The 23,310-nt window shown below is 44.7% G+C and overlaps 1 protein-coding gene and 1 long non-coding RNA gene across 2 annotated transcripts in view; one reads left to right on the top strand and one right to left on the bottom strand.

Moving 5' to 3' along the window:
* Positions 1-23,310, top strand: part of LOC146354569 (uncharacterized) — a 65,648-nt gene that overhangs the window by 27,209 nt on the left and 15,129 nt on the right. Inside the window, exons 9-11 of the mRNA XM_084829812.1 lie at positions 17,112-17,456; positions 21,237-21,533; positions 23,075-23,143. Of these exons, the coding sequence (XP_084685938.1) occupies positions 17,112-17,456; positions 21,237-21,533; positions 23,075-23,143 (711 nt within the window). The remainder of the gene's footprint in view (positions 1-17,111; positions 17,457-21,236; positions 21,534-23,074; positions 23,144-23,310) is intronic.
* On the bottom strand, positions 1,569-6,905 carry LOC146354570 (uncharacterized). The gene is made up of 2 exons (XR_014788437.1): positions 6,539-6,905; positions 1,569-2,820 (listed from the first exon to the last, which is right to left on the bottom strand). It is a non-coding gene; the product is annotated as an uncharacterized LOC146354570 (long non-coding RNA).

Raw genomic sequence — 23,310 nt, 5'->3', positions numbered from 1 at the left:
TGCTATCAGGCCTATGTTTCCTGAATAGAGGTAGGGAAAAATAAGTGGGGAATTTAATAGAAAGGATGTCACGTATAGCATATAACTGGAAGTCTCCCAAGCAACTTTATTTAGTGACCTTTTCCTTAGCCTTTTGTATTCTAATTGTCCCACAAGTTTAATCACAATATATTAAGTAAATTTCCTTTCCCCATCATTAGTGGCCTTGTTGTATTGTTATGTGCACTCTTCCTTTTTGTTGCTGCTTTTTAAAAAAACGTTATTTCAAAATTAAATCCCATGCTAGAGACAAAAAGAAAAGAGGGGAGGAAGCAAGAGGAACAGCTCAGATAGGTATACAATTTTAGGTAATTCTCTAAACCAGGGTGGGCAGAAAGTAGATCTGGATCTGCTGGTAAATCTTTGTGTGATTCACAGTAGATTGGCCAGGGTTTCTGAATCCAAATTGTTTAAGAATAGCAACAATAAAATGATTCTCCCCACACCTAAATTAGGCTGCTGAAATGAAGAAGCTTGGGGTAACTGGGAGTGGACTTCTGAGTTAAAGGACTGAGAACTCAGTTCAATTCTGGTACTAAAGACAAATTCTTCAGCTCAGAGATACCCTATTCCTTAATTCTAAGTGTATGTCTTTTGCACCCAGCTCTGGTTGGTGCATCTTGGGGTTCTAGCAAAAAAGAAAAGAAAAAAAAGTAGACCCGACAAGGTTGAAGTTTGCTCACTCCTGCTCTAAACTTTTATCTTTGTCAACATTTATCTTTGCAGATAGAGAGGGGAAACAATGCTTTAACTTTGCCTATAGCTCACTAGATGGCACTGTAAGTACTTTTTGGTTTATCAGTGAGGTTTACATTCTGCATAGATTCCACTTCCTGGAGAACAGGAATTTGCCAATTTTACTATTATGAATCTTCCTAATTCAATGCACCTCCCCTGCCCCCACATAAAAATGAACCTGGACCCCAAAATAAAACCAGCAACCTCAGTTTGTGGCTTTCCTTTCTTTTGTGTGTTTGTTATTAACAGTTCAACTTGGAACAAGAGATACAATGCAAACAGATCAGTTAGGCAACAGAAGGAATATGTGGGAAATTACGACAATTGCATAAACACCCCTCCCTCTCCCCCCTCACAGTAGTTCACAAAAATAGTACAAACATTGAACAATATAGAACTGTAGGCCATTCTCTTCCCACCTTCTAGCCTTCCACCCTACCCATTGCAAGAGGTATATAGCGTATTATTGCCTGAGATGCTAGCAGGGAAAGGAGAAAAATCTCAAACAAATGGTAACTCTGAATGATATATGTCAAAATCTTCAGTTTCCAGGAAGGCCTGTTGTGTGTTCTAAAACTTCTCCAAGCGTTCGTGTTTAATTTAGGTCACACTTTCCTTTGCAGCAAGATGCAATAAATGTTGTATCTGCTGTTCATCCTTTGCCCTGTCTAGTTTTCCAACACTGCAACACAAGTCTCAGCTAAAGATGTCAGAGAAATCTGCAATGGATTCAAATGAGTTTGGATTTCTATGGATCCAACCAGCAGTGGGCCAGCTTTTTCTGAGTCACGCAGATTCCACAGACTTGTGGACTCGTTTTTCACTTTTGTGTGTGGGGGATTTGCACTACTGTGAATGAGTGCTAATGCACAGTAACTAATGCAAGTGCATATTAGTGCAAATGTGAATTAGCACAAGTAGAACAAAATGCTGTTTTTTTAAAAAAGCAGTTCCGTCAATGAGCGGCTGACAGACTGAAAGACACCTGACAATCTGCAAAACACAGAACGGATTTAACAAAATCCATATATCCCTAGTCTTAGCCTCAAGTATTGCTCACAGATGCAAGCTTTTGTTACCTGTTAAGCCCCGTAAGTGTGGAATGTTGCTTAAAAGGACATGGGTGGGTTGCCAGGTATATGGTATTAGATAAAAAGTTCTTGCTTCTGGTTGAAAGAAAGGATGCCAGACAGGCAGCAGTGGATCCAACACTATTTTATTGAACGTTTTGCAAAACGGGTGCAGAGCAGTCAGCAGTCTGGACCCCGAGCTAAGCAAGCATAAGTCTTTTTATACCCCCTCCCCTTTACAATTTTTTGTTAGCCACAACATGTCAACTGACTGAGCCGTTAGCTGACTCCTTAGAGCACGACTGTGTCAACATGTTTATTTCTGATTATGCTTATGTGACTGTCTCACCAGACTTCCCCTTTTTAACAGATGTACACTGCCACTGGACATGTGTCCGGTGGGCTCAATAATTATGACTAATAGCTCAAAGGTCTAGCAAAGGGCTGACAGCCAAAGAATAAGAGGACAGTCTTTTTGTAACAATTCCCTCCTTTAAGTCTTTACTCATGTCTTAAAAGCATTTTAAAACGGGGTTTCTCTATCAGCACAATAAAGCAAGAGCATTTGTTTTGACAGAGCAGTTTCAGTTAACTGCTGGGATTTATAAACAAGAGGCGATTGTGGCTCTTGGATGGTTTCTTCGCCTGTGTCCCTGGCAGCTTCCGGTGGGGTGCCAGGGAAGAGAGGACCGTTGCCCGTGTCCTCCTGTTCTTTCCAGGTGACAGAAGGAAGCAAGGGTCGCCTAAATGGCTTTATATGGCTGCAATGTGTCCATTTGCTAGAACCCACATGCTTTATACTCGAGTGGCTGGTTGGCCCCACCAAATAAGGCCCCTCCCACCCTTCCTTTAAAGCTTCTTTATTCTACTTTTTCAGCAACACCTCGTCTTTTGTCTGGAAGAGATGGATAGGTGCATCTAACGGCAATCTCTGGAACAGAACGGAATAAGCTCGTAGCTGTGAAAGAACAGACTGTAGAGAAGTCAACTGATCTCTTAGCATCTGATCACCCATCTCCCACTTGACTTTCTCCCTCCTTCTGCAGTGTACCCGAGGCGGGAACCTAAACATTAGCTCAAAGGGGGACAGCTTTATGTCTTTTCTTGGCATTTTTCGAAGCTTTGTCAAAGCTATTGGCAGAGCCTCTCTACCCAAGTGAGTCTTATCCTTTGCTGGAGCTTGGTTAGAGTCTCCTTGAGACTCCGATTGGTTCTTTCAACCTGCCTACTCGCCTGGGGTCTCTAAGGACAGTGTGAGTGCCACTCTACCCCCAGAGCTCGTGCCAACCCTTGCGTAACAGCTGAGGTGAAATGTGAGCCCTGGTCGGACTCTACAACCTCAGGCAGGGAGAACCGGGGCACCACCTCCTGTAACAACTTAGCAACTACAGTTTTTGCTTGACAGTTTCTGCATGGGAATGCTTTTACTCACCCTGTCATTTGACACACTATTACAAGCAAGTATCTGCAACCCCTACACGGTGGCATTTCAGCAAAGTCAATCTGCACCCTCTGGAAGGGATAATACGCCCATGGTCGCCCTCCCTTTGGTGGAGGGGGTGCCCTGGGGGAATTAATTTTCTGGCAAACCTCACATGTTGCTGCTAATTGATGGGCGCGCACAGTTAGGCCAGGAGAGATGAACAGCCTCTTGCAATAGTCAATCATAGCTGATGCCCCAGGATGTCCAAGAGAGTGATGCACTTGTTCTAAGATAGCTCCCTGCAGGGTCTGCGGTAGGAGCAGTCTCCCGTCTGTCACCTGGATCCATCCGTCGCCACGGGGACTTACTCTGTGTTCTTGCGCCATCTGTAACTCGGAAGGGGAGTATGTGGGGGCTCCTCTCTTCTGGGTAAGACAAGAAATGTCTCTTGGATTCTTTCTTTGGCTGCCCTCTTTGCGGCCTCATTTGCCCTTAAGCAACTCGGCCAGCCTCTTGCCATGACATCAAGGACCTTGGAGTAATATCCCACCGGCCTCCAGGAGGGGCCCTTTCGCTGGCAAAGTACTCTCGAGGCTACACCTTTATTTTTATGCACATAGAGTCTAAATGGTCGACTGGGATTTGGTATGGCTAGGGCAGGTGGCGACACAAGGGCAGCTTTGAGACTGAGGAAAGACTTATTTATCTTTTTAGTCCATTTCCATTTATCTAATTTATCTTTTTGCAGTGCCTCATACAGCGGTCGCGCCGTCTCCCCATCTATGTAGACAAGAGGGTGGGCAGCTGGCTGGGGTTGAGGCACATGGAGATCTACCCAGGAGGAGATTTTATATCCCACAGAGTTGCGTCAGGGCAGGGCCCCTAGAGGTCTTTATCACCAATGCCCTCAAAGGTGTAGTTGGCCCCAGTGTCAGCAGAAGAGCTGGAATGGCTAATGGCATGCAGACTGACGGAGCCCAACTTGCTTGAGACTGTTGCAATAGACTCCCTGCTTGCATCAGGAGAATCCAAAAGAGGGGGAGCCTTTACTGCTTGCTGGCTGCCTGGCTGCTGCAGGGCTCCATTGACTCGCCTGCGGAACATCTTGCGGATGCTGCCTCTTGATTTTTTTCATCATCAGTTTATCCACCATAGACTGCAGGCAGATGCTCAGCATTATGGCCTGCAGGCTGGTGATTGTGACCCACTGTAGGCAGTCTTTATTTATCAGCTACTTAAAGGCAAGTTCTAGCTTCACCTCTGACTTGCCAGCGGTAGGGCCTGATATCTCGTTGTGCACGGGGACCGAGGAAGTGACCCGCCAGCAGTGCATTCGGGTCACCTTGAAACTTCCCTCCTTGATCTGGTCATTGGGCAGCTTGACCTGGAAGTTCAACTTACTATTCTCAGCCCCCACAATGACGTGGCAGCCCTTCTCGGGGAAGTCTGTGATGCAGGGGTCAAATTTGAGATAGCTGTAATACTTGAGGGTCTGTGCCAAGCGGATGAACTCCTTCTTGGAGACCTTATCTTGTAGGGGCTTCAGCTGACGGTGTTGCCAACTTGGCACGAGAGGCCCTTCCGACCCCGGCCCAAACTAGGGGATTGACTCTGTTTTCTATTAAGCACCAGTCCTCGTCTGCCTCTGGGGCAGGCTCCTCTGCGACCTTTGAAAGGGCCATTTGATAGTTACTGCTCTGTTGCTTGGGGAGCTGTACTTCTATCCTTCCGTCAAAAGTGAAAGCAATCTCAATTTGGAGCTTAGTCAATAAGTCCCTTCTTAACAATGCCACCGGACAGGAGGGGGTACAGACAAATGCATGTGCTAGGTGTGTTTTCCCAACCTTGGTGAGCAAGGGACGAGAAAGGGGCACTCGGGTTGCCCTTCCCTCGACCCCCATTATGGTGGTAGATCCCCCACTTCCCGTTGGTGGTTGGCTAAGGGGGGAGGATGGACAGGGCGGCCCCTGTATCTACAAGGGCATCGTAGGAGCAGCCCCCAACTTTAATTTTGACTATGGGGTCCCATCTTGCCTCAGAGACGGCTCAGAGGGGGCTGGGCCCTGGTCTGTCTTAGTCTCTTTCTTGTTCATGCAAAATCCTTTCTGCCCCCCCCTCCACACCCTCCTCTCTCTCTCTTTGCTTCAAGGCTTCACAGTCACGCTTCCAGTGCCTAATTTTCTTACAGAAGGCACACTGGTCTCTTCTCAGGGAGGACCCCTTCCTCCCTCCTTTTCCTCTCTTCTTAGCTCCTCCTTTGTTGGGTCCGAGAACCGCAGCGAGGAGCTTCGCTTGCCTCTTGTCTTTCATAAACTTTCTGAGCTCTACTAAAACACTTAGGTCAGCCACCAATCTTCTCTCAACTTTCTGCAACTTCTTTCTGATGTCTTGGCAACTATTTCCCACAAACTGAGTGGTGAGAATCCTTAAATTATTTGGGTCCTTCAAGTCAATATCAGTATACTTGGCGAAGGCTTCCCTTAGCCTTTGGAGGAACACGGCAGGAGGTTCGTTTTTGTCTTGTTTTAAAGTCAGGACTTTTTGCAAATTGGGGGCCCCCCCGCGCGGCTTGCTTCATGCCCGCTAAAACGAACCAAAAATACTCAGCATGTAGCTGTCTCTGTGCCGCCATGGCTACCCCCCAATTGGGCCGTCCTGTGGGCAGAGCTGCTGCCGTCTCATCCTCAGTTGCCTGGGGGTGTTCCTCTCTAAACCTGGCCCGTGCCCCTGCAAGGATGGTTGGTTTCTTATTGACCATCACAGGAGGGGCCAGAGACATGCATTTGACAACCCACGGAGCGGGCTTGCCGCCAAGGAGTACGCAGGTCGCCCATGAATCGATATAGGGGAACTGGTCTCAACTTCCCCTCTGTGTTACTATTATACGCACAGCAGATACCAGGGTTGGGTCAAAAGACCCCTTGGGTGGCCATTTGGGTTCTACTACAAGCCATTCCCGGGCACAAAGAAGGACAAGGCGATCTTTTGTCATCTTAGTTCTATAATCTTGCTTAAAATGTGACCAGTTGCGCAAACAACACTCCAAGGGCATATGGGACTCTCCTGTAGGCCTGGATTGGGACCCGCCCATGATGGTGGGGATTTCAATCAACAATTCTCGCGCTTCGCCCTCCTCTGACCCAGCCCGTCTCCGGGGTAGGGAAATGCAGATTGGGGCTCCTCACTCGCTTCGCCCGTAGGCGTCTCACACAATCACAAACACACCACCGTCCCGCATTTATCCCCTAATGTAAGCTGTTTCACTTACCCCAAAAGCCTCTTCTGTCCCGCCCGCAGCTGCGTCCAGCTGCTTTATTGATCCACTGCCGTTGCCTAAAAGGAGTGATCACGTCTCCCTCTTCCTCTGGCATTGGTCCCCAAGCGCTTTCGCCGCCGCCGTCGTGAGGAGAAGGCAGTGTAAAAAACCGCCTGTGGCCACTTCTCCTCCGTGGCCCCTCGGTTCAGCGCAAGGGGGACACGCCCTGAAGCAGGATCCGAGTCACGGCACCAAATTGTTAGATAAAAAGTTCTTGCTTCTGGTTGAAAGAAAGGATGCCAGACAGGCAGCAGTGGATCCAACACTATTTTATTGAACGTTTTGCAAAACGGGTGCAGAGCAGTCAGCAGTCTGGACCCCGAGCTAAGCAAGCATAAGTCTTTTTATACCCCCTCCCCTTTACAATTTTTTGTTAGCCACAACATGTCAACTGACTGAGCCGTTAGCTGACTCCTTAGAGCACGACTGTGTCAACATGTTTATTTCTGATTATGCTTATGTGACTGTCTCACCAGACTTCCCCTTTTTAACAGATGTACACTGCCACTGGACATGTGTCCGGTGGGCTCAATAATTATGACTAATAGCTCAAAGGTCTAGCAAAGGGCTGACAGCCAAAGAATAAGAGGACAGTCTTTTTGTAACAATGGCAAATTCAGAATCATGCAAATATGCACCAACACCTCAGTCCAGAATGGTGAGACCACCTTGCAGCTCCAAAGAAGGAAGAAGCAAGTCAGCTCTGTTGGATCTGAATCACTATCATCTGCCAGAATGCATCGTCCCCAGCACATGAAATGAGACTGGGGCCACCCAGTGTATCCAAAAGATTTTCTGTTGGGTCAGGCAAAGGCTGACTTCTGCCGCAGCTGCTCTACATGGCAGGCACTGAACTTGGGGTATCAGTTCTGCCAGTGTCCTCAATTTGGATCTGCAGCACCTTTTAAAGCAGGGGTGAACAACTTGTGGCCCTCCAGTTTTTTGGCCTACAACCCCTCACTATTGGTTATGCTGGCTAGGGATGATGGGTGTTGTAGGTCAAAACATCTGGAGAGCCATAAGTTGCCCACCTGTTTTAAAGGAAATTATAAGCAAATTGAAAAACAGTAACAGATCTGGTGCAGCAGCTGTGCTAGGGTAACAATGATGTTAATGATGATGATAATAATAATAATGTTTAATGGTAGGGGGAGGGATACAATATTCCAGTCTTTCTCCCAAACCTATTCCCCTACTTCTCTTCTGCAAATCCCTACCCTTATATCTAGGGATGTCAGAGAAATCCTCCACAGAGCCCAATGAGGCTGGATTCTATTGAATCCGGGCTCCCGAAGTCCGTGGAGAATCGGATCTCCTACCTCGCGAAGTCCTCGCCAGCTGGATCCTGCCTGCTGCTGGCTCCAAAGCCCCAGCAATATGGCCACCATTGCCGTATTGCTGGCTAGACTGACGGACTAAAGATTTACATAGCCTATCACATCAAAGAGCAGGGATGCAAATGGCATCCGCTACACCGGACGCCGTTTGCGTCTGCAGTCCGTCAGTCCAGCCAGCGATATGGCAATGGCGGCTGTAGCACTGGAGCTTTGGAGCCAGTTGGCAGCTCTGTGGAGTCAATGTGGAGTGGAGCCAGCCGGTGAGGATTCTGGCAGGGAGGAAAGGATCGCTTCCCCCCCCGGCAGACCCCCTGCCAAAGGCAAGGTAAGGGATTCATACATCCCTACTTATATCCAATACTTCCTTAGGCCCCAGCCCCAGCCCAAGGTATTTCACTGCCTGAGGCGAGAACACTCACAGCTGCCGCCTGCCACCACCTCACACCCCTTGTTGGCTGTGGGGCTCTTGCAAGTGCTGGCCCAGCTGAGCTCTTGTGAGATCCACAGCTGCAGTAAGGAGAAGCAGGGAGCTCATGACAGGAGGGTGGGCGGCTGCTCTAAAGAGCCCGGCCAGCGGCTCTCTTGCTGCAACAAATGCCAAAGCAGAAGAGCAGCTGGTGAGGCTCTTCAGAGCACCTCCAGGAGGTAGCATGGTGGTGCAGTGTGTGGTGGGTGGAGTGATGCAGTTTGCTGCTCCTCCCACTCTGCTGCCTGATGCAGACAGATCAGTCTGGGTCATGGTTGGGCCAGCCTTGCTAGGCAAGGCCTACAGGTAGGGTGAGGCCCATTCTACAAACTTGCTCCCATTTCACCAAATATGTCATCCTAAGGGGGAAGCAAGGAATACTTTTCCCACCCAAACTATAACCTGTGTCTGGGATGAGATTGGGGAAGCAAGTGATGTCTCCGTTTTGTTGTCCCCTCTCCCAAACCAAGGTCCTGATTTTAGGGAGGTCCAAGGAATATTTATTATTTTAAAAAAATATTTCTCGGCCACTTTCAGGGTAGGACCCCCCCCCAATAGGTAGTGGACAACAATAAAACACATAAGAAAAACCAATACAGTAGTAAAAACGAGGGCTATGCACTTTGGATTTGGATTTCTGAAGCATGGTGGCCGTTTTGTGCAAAATCCACCATTTTGTGACAGCTCTAGTACTGAGGATCACCTAGCAATGCAAGAGGGAGAGGGACCTGAAACTGAAACTTGCAAACTACATACCTCATATTTAATTCCATCACCACATCCCTCCCAACGAGTGGCCAGTCAGAGAGCAGCAGTTTGCATGTTCCCACCCCCTTTTCAAACCAGGAAGTGCTACTGCCCCCCAGTGGCTTAACCCACAATGAGAAGCTGAGGAGGGGTCTTCAGGGGAATTTGGGGAGGGGGCTTGTGGCCTGGGCAAATAATAAAAGGAGGATAAAGTGAAGGCCCCCTCGGGGGGGGTAGCTATCTCCTTTTATAGCTATCTCTTTTTATAGCTAGCAACACTCCCCCCCCCCCCAGGACTAAGCCACTGGCATGCACATGACTGCTATGTTGGCTCAGGAGTCTTTGGTGAGGGACTTTGTCAAAAGCCTTTTGGCAATTCAAGTAAACAATGTCTACCAGATCACTCCTGTCCACGCGTTTATTGACACTCTCAAATAACTCTAAAAGGTTAGTGAGACATGACTTACTTTTGTGGAAGACACGTTGATTCTTTTTCAGCAGGGCTTGTCCTTCTATATGCTTACTAATTTTATCTTTAATAATGCTTTCAACCAATTTCATTGGTACGGCCGACCACCTGCTTACTTGATCCTTGCCCATCTTGGCTCATTATGAGCTGCAGAGAGAGACTGAGTGAGGGGATCAAGGCGGTGGTGAACGCCTCCCTTGAGGAGGGAGTGATGCCATCAGCCCTCAAGGAGGCAGTGATAAGACCGCTCTTAAAGAAGCCCTCCTTGGATCCTCAAGTTTTGAACAACTTTCGCCCAGTCTCAAATCTGCCATTTTTGGGCAAGGTGATAGAGCGGGTGGTGGCGGTGCAGTTGAAGGCACACTTGGAAGAAACTGATTATCTAGACCCATTTCAGTCGGGCTTCAGGCCTGGGCATGGGACAGAAACAGCCTTGGTCGCCTTGGTAGATGATATGAGGAGGGCTCTGGATAGGGGTGAATGCTCCTTCCTTGTTCTCCTCGACCTCTCACCGGCTTCCGATACCGTTGACCACGGTATCCTCCTGGACCGCCTGGAGGGGTTGGGCATTGGGGACACCGTATTGCGGTGGTTCCGGTCCTTCCTCTCCGGCAGGTACCAGAGGGTAGCACTGGGAGAGGAGGTTTCGGACCCGTGGCCACTTACTTGTGGGGTGCCACAGGGTTCCATCCTCTCCCCAATGCTATTTAACATCTATGTGAAGCTGCTGGGGGCTATCATCAGGAGGTTTGGGGTGCAGTGTCATCAATATGCAGATGACATGCAGCTCTACCTCTCATTTAAATTTTCACCAAGGTTGGCCATAGAATCCCTGTCCAAATGTCTGGAGATGGTGAGTGGCTGGATGGGGAGGAATAGGCTGAAGCTGAACCCTGACAAGACCGAGGTACTTTTGGTGGGAGACAAGAGGAGGCTGGGGGATGTTGACCTGGTGTTGAATGGGGTACGGCTACCCTTGAAAGACCAGGTCCGCAGCCTGGGGGTCATTTTGGACTCCCAGCTGTCCATGGAGGCTCAGGTGTCAGCTGTGAGCCGGACAGCGCTGTATCAACTCCATCTGATATGGCGGCTGCGCCCTTTCCTTCCCGACCACCTGCTCCCATCGGTAGTACATGCCCTGGTCTCCTCTCGTTTAGACTACTGTAATGTGCTCTACGTGGGGTTACCCTTGAAGATGGTTCGGAAACTGCAGTTGGTACAGAACGCGGCGGCTCGCCTGATTAAAGGCAGCCGCCGGCAAGATCACATCACTCCAGTGCTGAAGGAGTTGCACTGGTTACCAGTTGTTTTCCGGGCCAAATTCAAGGTGTTGGTTTTGACCTTTAAAACCCTATATGGTTCCGGCCCAGCCTATCTTAAGAAGTGCCTCCAGCAGCACCAGACAGGCCGCTTAACAAGATCAGTCTCGGATGGCCTTCTCTCTGTCCCATCAGCCAGGACAGCTAGACTGGTGGGGACGAGGGAGAGGGCCTTTTCTGTGGTGGCCCCCACTCTGTGGAACTCTCTCCCTAGGGAACTCCGTCATGCCCCCTCTTTAATGAGCTTCCGTCATGCATTAAAAATGTTGTTGTTCAGGCAGGCATTTGGGGTGGGTTAGGGTATTTTAGAAAATGTTTTTATTGTAGAATTTTATTGTTTTAAACTGTTTTTATTGTATGTTGTACATCGCCCAGAGTGGCTGGGTGACCAGCCAGATGGGCGATTAATAAATTTAATAATAAATAATAAATAAAATAAATAAATTTATCCAGGGTAGATGTTAAACTAACTGGTCTGTAATTTCCTGGATCCCATCTGGATACTTTTTTAAAAAAAAAACTGGCATTACATTGGCCATTCTCCAGTCCTCTGGTATAGAGGCTGATCTTAGGGACATTATATATTTTTGTGAGAAGATCAACCATTTCTCATTTGACTTCTTTAAGAACTGTAGGATGGATCCCATCTGGGTCTGGTGATTTACTAACTTTCAATTTGTCAGTAAAGCTGAGAAGTTTTGTCTTGTGTCACCACTATTTGCCTCACTTCCTCAGGCTCCCTTCCTGAAAACATCAGTTCAGGCACAGGTGTCTGTCCTATACTGTCCTGCACTGAAGACAGATGAAAAAAATTCATTCAGCTTCTCTGCAATCTCCTTATCCTCCTTTAGTATTCCTTTAACTCTTATTGTTATCCAACTGCCTCCCTAGCTGGTTTTCTGCTTCTGATCTATTTAAAGAATTCTTTATTGTTGGCCTTGATATTGTTAGCAATATGCTCCTTAAAATGCCCTTTTGCATCTCGTATTTTCTGCTGGCATCTCCTTTGTGCAAGTTTATGCTGCTTTTTATTCTCCTCATTTGGGTAAGACTTCCATTTTCTGAGGGAAGCCTTCTTTTCTCTAATAGCTTCCTTGACACTGCTCATTAAGCATGCTGGTGACCTCTTGGATTTGGTGCTACCTTTCCTAATCTGTGGTATACATTCTAGCTAAGCTTTTATTACTGTGGGTTTGAGTAACCTTCAAGCATTTTGAAGGGAGTTAACCCCCTTTCAACTTTCTTTTTACCAGTTCCCTCATTTTAGAGTAGTTTCCTCGGAACGTATCTGTATTTTTTTCTCTAGCAGAATGAATAACAACATATGAGGAGTGGGGCGAGATCATGAAAATGGCACAAAGCAAAGGGTTCATGCACACACACCCATGCCACTGCAACAATACACATTGAATCTCCCTGCAACTGTGTTTAAGTTTCTTTTAAAATATATATAAACACATTCGACCCCTATTCTTCTGCAGCACATCTGCGTGGACCTTGGAAGCACAGAGGCCAGGGTAATTAAACTCAAAATAGAGAAATTACAAAAGGCAAGGCTCACTCAGCACTTGCAAGCTAAATAAGACCTGATGAGTGCTCAGATACAGGATACTGCTGAAGTCTGTGAATGATAAACATGTTGCACATACCACTTCTTCAGTGGATCATGATTCATGTTTATATAGGTGAGTGACTATTTCTTATTGTCCTCATATCAGGAGATATAGGGTTCATTATCATGTAACGAAACAGGTGCTATTCTTTCTTATTTTCTGGGGGTGGGAGGCAAAATCCTACATATTTAAGCACCTACAAAAGAGGAATGAAAACCAATAATATGTTATCTTAAAAAGAATTTTTAAAATTATATGTTGGTGAAGAGTAAATTTTTGGAATGCTGTGTTTTAGTGGTCAGATCATTTTAAGAATGTTTCCAGTGGAAACTTAGAGAGCAATCCAGATCTCTTATGAGAATGTTTCCCTTCACTTCATAGGGATGTGGATTTTACCCATATTTTAAATTGTTGCTATCAACTGTGATCTCAGGTGTTTCCAGATCAGGCTTTTATTGTTCAGTTGCCCTGCTTCCTTCATAGAATTTTATGGGAGTCCAGATGTTGTCACCTTTGATTTGTAACCCTGGTGGGTTTTCCCACTGCTTCTTCCATCTTTGTTCTTACCACAAAAAATCAGTTAAGGAGGGATGGGCAGAATAGCTACATAATGACCTTGTTTGCATGTAATGACAAGTCAAAGTACGGGCTGAGTATGGGTTGTCATTGAATTGTGGGTTGTTGCTGAATAATGGGTTGTTTGTTACATGCATACCCTGCACTATGGTTTAACTATGGATGGTTAACCATGAACAACCCAGAATCCACAACTAAGCAATGGACAATTGTTTCTGTTCCTGGGTGGTTCATGTTTAACAGCCCAGAGTTACCATAGTGCAGACTTTACATGTAATGACAACACACAATTCAATGACAACCCATACAGAACCCATACTCTGGGTTGTCATTACATGCGAACCAGGCCAATATCTTTTGATTGGTAGTGCTGTGCTAGGAGTTGTCCATCTGGAAGCACCCCTCCTCCTGATACAAAGTGTGTCAGATTTCCAGGTATTTAGCAACTATGTTTCTGCAAGTGATTAGCTTGAGCCCATGTGTTCAAACAATTGTGGAGTATTGCACTGAACCTTTTTGTTACATGGAAGCATCTAGTTTGATGCATTAGTGATCAACTGGCAGTATGGGATAGGACGCAGGAGAAAAGGTTCTGCTTTTCAGAATGTATTACAGCACAATGCCATGCATGTCTTTTCAGAACTAAGTTCCATTTAGAATGAGATTTACTTGCAAGTAAGTGTGTACACTTACCTCAGAGTAAAGGCCATTGAACTCAGTGGGGCTTACTTCTGAGTGGACATGTATAGGATTGCACTGCATGTTACATTTTTATCCTATCTGCTCTCTAAGGACCTTCAGCCTCATAATAACCCTGTGGTGCCATTATGGCCCTAGAAGAACATGTGATGCTAGATTCTACCAGCTAGAAGAACCACCATGATGCTTGTCCACAGAGCCTTCCCACTTGGTATAACAAAACCATAAGCTCAACACATACTAGTTTAGACATCACACATTAGTTTAGGCATCTGGGGGAAGAATAACATTTTCACAGTAATAGCATATAACAGGTTGATATGTAGATGTGTTTGATATGTAAAAATGCAATGTCTCCCTTAGCACTAATGTCCTAGAGGAAATCTCCATGATAGCTCAAAGTTCAAATTCTGTTAAGGATAATAATAATAATAATAATAATAATAATAATAATAATAATGATAATAATAATTCTAGACCATAAAGTAACTCACAAGGAAATTTGGGGCAATCCAACCCTATTGAATATTTAGATTCAAGACTCTCCCACCACCAACCCAAATATCTCAGAGGTTTTTTTTTAGATAGTTTATGTGAAGAATGACCTTTTGTCACCCTTCTCACTCATATTAACCCCAGTTCAATATTTTCAGTTTCCAACACTGTTTGCTGTTCACACACCCTACCGGAAAAATAAAGGCTTCGTTTTCTGTGTACCTCTTGGAAATTCTTGACTTATTTTTTGTTCACTTGCAAGAAATTGTTTGGAAGCCAAACTATACCAGCAAAAGGCTACAGAATGTTAATGAGCAAATAAATAGCAGTATAAGAGTGTACCCCTTTTAAAGGGCAGAACTGGATTTTTCCAAGTATTTTAAAAATGATTAGATGCTACTGCAGTCATTTGGTGCTGCTATGTATTTCTCAGATTTGTTCTAGCCAAAGTGTACTGATTTCCCTTTGGATATCTTACCCTTTGGGCTAATTATATAAATGTGGAAGCTCTCCTTGTATTCAATAAAAATCCATTCACATCCATTTCGATGGGAGCAGGAGCAGATATTTAATGAATGGCTTTGCAATATAGCCATAAAAAAAAGGGAACAGAATTCTTAGCAGTACATTGGATGTTTTTCCACAATGGCACACACAGGTTACTCATTTCTTATCCAACATCCCGTGCAGGAAAAGCTTGTCAGTCAACATTGGCTTTGCGATAATGGGTCCGTGCCCTTGCTTTCCATTCCATTACCTGCTGCTTTGCCTCCCTCCAAGTAATTATTTTGCCTGCATAGTAATGAGGGTGTTACTGGAAGTTGAAAACTCCAAGGACCAAGGGCCAAAGAGTTGGAATATCATCCCAATAATGTATTTGGCAGCAAAACAATGTTGTCCTCGTGTTGTATGAAAATTACGAGGGCCCATTTGGAGGAGTCTCTGCATCTTACCTGGGAACCTTGCCAAGAGGAAATGACATTCACACAGCTCCAAAGTAGAGCTGCTCAGCAGAATCAAGGCTAGGCTAAAGCATTTGATGCCTGTGGTACTCTTTGGGATAGCAGAGCTAGACAGGGATTAAAATCACAGGATCACTTTGCCGCTTCAACAACCAGGCACAGGAATGGAAGGGCACAGTGTCATTTGAGCAGCCACAGGCATTGCACTGACCCCCATGTCCTTTGCTCAGCAAACTGTTAGAAGTTTCTCCATACAGAGAGGACAAGAAAGGTATGGATTACAGATAGTCAAACTCTAGGGGAGAGGAGGTTATGAAAGAACAGAGCAGGCAGTGTGACAAATGCTTTGCTTCCTTGATCCTGCTGAAGGCAATTAAGTTAATCAGGGAATCTGTGCCACCCCATACAACTTTCTCTCATTAGAGTGCCTTGAGCTGAAGGGCAAGTATGAAAGATCCTCTATGTTTCAAGCATTACAAAGGGAGCCCTGACCTCCACCCTAAACACAGGAGGTTGCAGTAGTACAAGTCACACTTCCAGTGTAAACTGATATTGTCAGTGGGTGTGTCTGAACAGAGATAGCTCACCTGGATCAGGTTGCTGAAGATGATTCAGGAAGGTCCAGAAAAGCTAAGAGGAAAAAACAAACAGATCAGCCATGATGGGTCCCAGAAGTGACAGCTGATAGATAGGTTTTGGGTGTATGGTATGATAAATGGCACTCATGCAATGGCTAGTAAGGCACTGACTGCCTTCTCCCGTATGAGCATACCTGGGTTTTAAGGCCTTTGGGGAAGGCTTTTCCCTCAGACTCACTGCCATCGGAGGAATGTTTGCTGGCCCCTCTCTGTGGTCCTCCTGCCAGCAGGAAGGCATTTTCATCCAGGCAGGCCTTGGACATGTAAGCTGCTGTCTTGCTGAAACTGGTTTTAATTGGTTGTGTGCTGTTTATTTCTTTTATTGTGCTTTTAATTGTGTTTAACTTTTTGTTTTTATGTTGTATTTTTACTGAGGTCTTGTTTTTCATCTGTATTTTGTTGTTAACTATCTCAAGCACTGTTTTTTGGGGGGGGGCAGAAAGGCAGGATATACAATTAACAACAACAATAATAATTGGGTTAGACCCAGAATTTTTATTTTGCTGGTAGGGCATTCCCAAATGGAGTTTTGCTCAGAACACACCCGTTGGAGGAGAGAGGGCAATTTCTATCAATTCACGTTTCCATTTCCAGCCCCCAGTCCCACCTCCCCCATTGTTTAGAAGTGTCCTTCAACAACCTGGAGCATTTTCTGGGGACTTCAATGTGAGCGGTGGGGGAATTGACAAAGATGGCCTAATCCCCTGTTCAACCAGTGGAAAAACACTGTAGATCAATAGCCTCCCATTAAGGGAAGGAGTCCTGTGGGAGCCTTTTGCTGTATCCAACCCACTGTCTGATGAAATATCCTGGCCCCTGCTTCCCTGCCAATCCAGTATGACTGAAAAACTTTTCAAACAATGCAAGTCTGCTCCAATTGGGTTTTGATTGTAATTTTCAATTTGATTTGTTTCTAGACTGTTGATATGATCGTGATGGTCTTGGGGAGAGGGGGTGTTAGATGACCATGTGTTATACTTCAGTTGTGACATTTCTCTGCTTCCCCTCTTGCCAGCCAACATTTCCATGCTTTTACAAATGCTTCCTGATATGTTAGAAAAATAAAAACTGCTTGCCAACCTGCATTTATAAAAAGAAAAAGGGAATAGTTTCAAGGAAGATGATTCCTTCATTTCAGAAAAGCAAGATTACGTATAGTGAAGTAAAATATTCTTGACTATTTTTTCTGTTCTTTTCTCCTCAGTCGGAACCGCATCTCAAGCAGTAGTGAGAGGAGTGGTGGGCCAGGCTGTCACGTTGCCATGCACCTACAGTGTCCAGCAGAGTAGTGACCTTAAACACATGTGCTGGGGCCAAGGCAGCTGCCCAAAGTCTAAATGCGGTAATGAAATCCTCCACACGAATGGAAGGCAGGTGCTTTCACAAAAGTCATATAGATACCGTCTCAATGGTTATATGACCAGGGGAGATGTGTCTCTGACGATTGCAAATCTGAATGAAGGAGATAAAGGAATGTACTGCTGTCGTATTGAAGTCCCGGGCTGGTTCAATGACTTAAAAAAGACCTTGACTTTAGAGGTTGATAGAGGTGAGTGGGATTATTGTGCTGTGTCCATTCTCCCTGTCCTGTGGGGACTCTGAAACATAGATGTAAGGCTTGTCTTCACTACCAGTAAGGCCAGCCCTACCAGTAGGCAGAGAGAGGCAGCTGCTTCAGGCAGCTGATTTGGGATGTGAAGAAAAGGCAGCAAAGTGTTAGTTATTTAATTTGATGTTGCTGTATTTTTTCTGCCAGGAATGGAAAGTGGTGCTTATGGGATTTTTTGTCTCACATGCCAGAATAACTTGGCTGGCTTTGGGTGCTATGCACTTTTACTTGGATGGGTGGGGGTGCCATTTTCTATCTGTCTCGGGGAGCAAAATGTTTTGGACCAGCTTCATTGCCAGTTGACTGTGGACCCACTTGCTCAGCTGAAGCAGAGTTAGGCCTAGTTTGCACATAATGCTAAGACATTAACGGGGTTCACACAACACAACAAGCCTGAGTATGGGTTGTCATTGAGCTGTGGGTTGTTGGTGAATCATGGGTTGTTCCATTGTGTGAACCCTGCTGTTAACCCTGTTTGTGGTTAACAAACCATAGTTTGTTAACACAGTTGGTTCACACAACACAATAACCCATGATTCAACAGCCACGCATGGTTCAATGACAACCCATACTTAATCGTATTCTGGCTTGTTGTGTTATGTGAATGAGGTCATGGTGTGGTTTGTTGAAATCTGGCTGAACCCACTCCTGCAAACAAACCAAGGTATATTAACTAGCTATAAACCGCAAATATAAGCCAATCATTTCTTATTGGTTTATGAAGCCTGGCTTGTTTAAACCATGGATGGTTGTGACGTCTGACCCCCAAACTGTGGCTTATCCCTGACTTGTTTGTGCTGCTATCCACCCTGAAACAGAGGCACCCAGCAAGAGCAGCCTGAAAATGAAACCTTTCTGAAGGTTGCCAAAATGTGTGGGAGAGAAACAAACCAGAAATAGGGAAAACAAGACATGGTTTGTTTGCTTGTCTACAAGACAATCCATGGCTAAAGCAATATAAAGCTTAGTGTTGTGTGTGAATGCAGTTTTAGTTGACAGCAGACCTGAAGTATCTATACTAAAACATCTTGAAAGAGTAGGTCACATTATAATGGTTTACTTTTTAAGCTGAAGTGCTTTGAAGAAAGGCCAATGTCTCTACTAAGGTGGTGTATAAATGCAATAAATAAATAACGTAATAAATAAAAAAAATATACCTCTATATGAAAATATGTGGGGACAGAAATTCAAAGTTAGCCTCATACTTGAGGTTACCAGGAAAGTGCCAATCAAGTATTGTCCTTGTCCTGTTTTATCTTTGCTCATTTCTCTGGGCACAACATGACTGCATACCCATTTTTTTTTTACCTGATTGATAGATAGGTGTGTGTCTCTCTGTGTTGTGATTTCCCTTGTACAACCTCAGTAATCGACACTGAGAGGTTATTCAATTACATGGCTTCATTAAGGTATAGATGGAAGTTTCTTGGTAAGATTTCAAGTTAATAAGGAAAATGAGGGAGGGTAAGCTCAGCATGCTGCAGTACAGATGAGTTCCTAATATTCAACAGAATTGTAGATGGTGAAAAAAGCTCCCCCAAACACATAGAAAACATGTTAGTTTATGCTAACATAGGAACAGCAGATTAGTCTAAAACTCCATAACTGGGAGGGGAAAAAAACACAAGAAAGCACACACTGGCTATCCAAATCCCATTTTTAAAATGGTGAGGGTTTAAGAAAAAAAGGATATAATTGTAGCAGAAATCAGAGTCAGAGAGACCATGGAGTAAAGAAAAATGAGTATTCCTTATTTAACGTGTGGGCTTAAGGCTGGAATCTTTTCCAAAGAGCCAAAAGCCCCGAGGCATAGCCACACATTACTTTTATAGAGATGATGACACACAAGCGACCCTTTCTCCCACTCCCTCTCCTGTGGTTTTACAGTTGGTACAGTTGTTTATAGTACAGGAAATGGGCCATAGGACATTCTATCTTGAGAACAAGGATACAGTCTTGCAGTAAGCAAAAAGGCAAAATCATGACTGTGTTGTGCAATTCGGCTTGCTGACAGGGGAAGTCTCTACATTGCTGTTCCTGCCAAACTATGCTAGCTCAGCAAGAACATGAGACCACTTAGTCTGACCCCCGACATGGCTGCTACATTATGAATGATTACTGTTGATGTAGTTATATATTTGGTGTTGGTTTTTCTCATGCTTTATTGTGAACCACTTTGGGCATAATGTATTTGGAAAAGTGGTATAAAGTGACTATGACTTGCAACACAACCCTATGCATATCTACTCAGATGTAAACCCCATTGAGTTCAATTACTCCTGAGTAAGTGAGTTTAGGATTGCAACCTTTGAGCACAGTCCTATACAAGTCTACACAGAACTAAATTCTATTGAATTCAATTGGGCTTACTCCTAGGAAAGTGTGTATAAGATTGTAGCCTAAATTGCATTGATTGAGCCCAGTCCAGTCAAAGTAAAGCCTTTCTAAGTCTCACTGATGTTAATGGGAGTCTTAAGTCTATGCTCAACTCTACCACTGAAATCTATGTAACTTCAACATGCTTATCCTTTGGCAGGATTATGCCCAATCAGTAATTATTATTCTTTTGCAATCCTCATTTTTAAAGGGATCTGGAAAGAAGTGTGAGCTTTCTTTTGATTATGGTGATGGCCACAAAATTATTCTGACTAATGAATATATATATGAGCACACAAGCAACATTTGTCCTCAAAGAATGAGTAGAAGTTGATTATAATCAATTATCCCCTGTCTATTTTGACAAATGAAGCCCCACAGCAGATCAGATTTGCACTTGGAGATAATGGAATAAATGGAAGTAACAAAGGGCTTTTCTATACAAGGCTTTGCATCTACTTTCAATCTGAGCACTACACAAGGACTGTTTCCTTTCCTGTTTTTCCCTACATAACATCTAGGTGCACTGTGGTATAGCGGAATAGTGCAAATACACAAGGGGAAACAGCATTTTCTTTCACTTTCAGAAATAATACCCCATTTTTCCTGCTCTAAAAAACCTTTCCTGAAGTGCTATTTGCAAACAAGTGAAACTGGAAGGTCACATCATTATCTAAAGAACCTATAAACAACCATGAGTAGGGAAGGATGAGTGCACAACTAATGCCTTGTGTAGAAAAGCATTATATGGTATATACATGCTTTTATATAATGTAATATATGAGAGATATAAATAAATAATTTGATATAAATGTAACAAACAAACAAACAAATACATCTCAAAAGCTGCGTTAATGAAGCTCCGCTTTGGATCATTTCATATTTTTGATTGATCCATCCTAGAGATTCAGGGTTGGATCCACAGTTGTCCTTTGTGAATGGACAGGCCCCTGATCCAGTGGAGCATTTCTACTGATGGAACAGGAGAAGAAGCCATTTTCATTGATTCCCTCCTGCCCCTGCAATCCTAGTCATCCCCCCTCCCCAATGTGCTTCAGAGGGGAAACTCTAGAACAATAGGGATGTAGTGCTGGAATCTTCAAAGGGAGATGGATTTGCAATAATTGTCTCCCCCGCCCCCGCTTTCTGCTGGTGGGAGGATTTTGAGCAGCACTCCGCTTTGGCAATGCTCCAGTGGGCAGCAAAGAATCTGGATCTAAGCCTGTCTGTAAATAGTTTTCCCTTCAATTTGTTGGTTACAGTTGGTATTTTTCTGGTTTAGATCTGCTTTGTTCCAATTCCATGGATATTGTTCTGATATATAATTTTGTTGTTTTGTTACAGCAACTACCACAGCCTCTCATATGATTACCACCACTACTACCATTGCCCCTTTAACAACCGCAGTTACTCATGCAATAACGTCTCCTTTTCTGTCAACAACTAACCCTGCTTTACCAGCAGCCTCTACTGCTACCAGTGTTCCAACAATGGCCCCATCTTCTGCATCAGCATCCATTGCTTTTCTTACAACTACTCTTTCATTAGTCAACATGAAACCATCACCAACTACTCTTCAGGATGAGACAACCAAACATGGCTGCAGTTCTTTTACCACAGAGACTGCCACTCCCACCACAGGTACAATGCCTAAGCAGAAACAATCTCTTCCTCTAAGTTCAGTATAGGTTCATTACCTTGGGAATCATTTTACTGATTTGCCGTTCTTTGCAAGCTTCCTCATTTCCTTTCCTGCCTGCCAACACGTGGAAGGATGCTTGAAAGGTTTCCAAATTAAAACCAAACACCTGTGTTTCTTATTTGTGGTAATGGTCCAAACATGGGGTTGGATTCAATATTTGCCTTCAGTGAGAGGAAGGGCTCCACTTGTGGAAGTTCCCTCCGCCTGATTTTGGGAGATTCCGCCTTCTCCACCACACCGCAGCTCACCCAATTCAGCAGGTCTCCTGACTCTGTGTGACATTTTCAGGGTACTGGAAGGGCTGCTGTGGGAAGGTGGGGCAGGGCAGTCACTTCTACCAGCTTAAATCTAGATCCTACCCAGTGGGAGCAGGAGCAAACCTTTAATGAATGGCTTTGCAATGTAGCAACTTATGTAGAGGAAAAAACTGTACAGAGCAGTAGGTTTCTTTAATGCTTCTAGTGCCACCACTTGCACTGCTGAGGAATCAGGCTGCTTTCTGGTTTAACTAAAAAGCGGGTTGCCTTTTCATCATGTGGCAGTAACATCAATGAAACCGCTGTCTCCTCAGCATTTTCTTCTATTATATGATCAGGTGTTTGGCTGGCAAACTGAAATGGACAGGACTGAATCCAGCCTTGCTCTTCTTCCTCAACAACCAGAATGGTTTAAGGCCTCCATGTGTGCCACCTCCATTGCTGGACCAGAAAGGAAAACCGTATGTGCAGCATCCATTTGCATGTGTGATTCCCCACTGAATGAGAGATCCATGGCTTCCGCACATCTATAGCCCCTGGTTGGACTGGCGTGATGCAGTGTGTCTTTTTTCACAAGCTAATTTTGAACATTTTCTTTCTAATTGGGAAATGGATACACTTAGGATTTCTGGTGCCAGAGTGAATCAGATAATAAGGTGCTGCTCAGGCTGTGATGGTTAGCTAATGCTGTAGTTTAGGTAGTGTCTTGTAATTGCCATGTAAAGGCCAAGAAAACTATTTGTGAATTTCAGCACCTCCCATATAAGACACATCCATAGGTGAGAATGGGATTGGAAGATATGCTTTGTTTGCTAATTGATCACCACTAATATTTTTACCTAGTTTCTGTCCTTCAGCATGGAAATCATAGGCTGAATCTACACATAGCAGTTATACCATTATCATACCGTTATCATAACTGTTGGTGCCCATTGGTGTCATGTATACACCTGCTGTGTATAGATTCAGCCATAATGTTTCCCTATGCTCTTTTCCACAGAAGGTTATATATGTAACTTTCAGAACTGCCATTACCATATGGTGCCAAAATTAAATAAAACATCTAATTATGACTCACAGTTCCACCTACATTTATCTTATAGCAGAGATCATTGTAGACCTTAAGAGTTGTGTTTTTTTTTAAAATGCATTTGACTTTATTTGAAAGTTAAGATTTTCAGGCATTGCATTTCCTTTCCTTCATTTTGTGTTTTGTTCCATAGCTACATCCCTCCCTACTACACTGCTGAGCTTTGAGGAGACTGAATATGCTGAAAATTGCACCACCTCAGGTAAGGGCTGTTGGGGCTCCAAGACATTCGCTGGAGGCAGTGGGGAAGAGCTGTGAGCTCTCCTGATGGGGGCTGGGGGGAGCTGGACAATTCACTGCTCCTCCCACTTTACCGCCTGATGTGGGCACCTCACCCTGTTTCATGGGAGGGCTAGCCCTGGCAGTGTG

This window comes from Heloderma suspectum, chromosome 2 (genome assembly GCF_057233095.1).
Source record: "Heloderma suspectum isolate Gila_16-S chromosome 2, 16-S_ref, whole genome shotgun sequence".
Taxonomy (NCBI): domain Eukaryota; kingdom Metazoa; phylum Chordata; class Lepidosauria; order Squamata; family Helodermatidae; genus Heloderma; species Heloderma suspectum.
The sequence above is the reverse complement of the archived record's forward strand: the minus strand, read 5'-3'. Positions and strand labels throughout refer to the sequence as shown.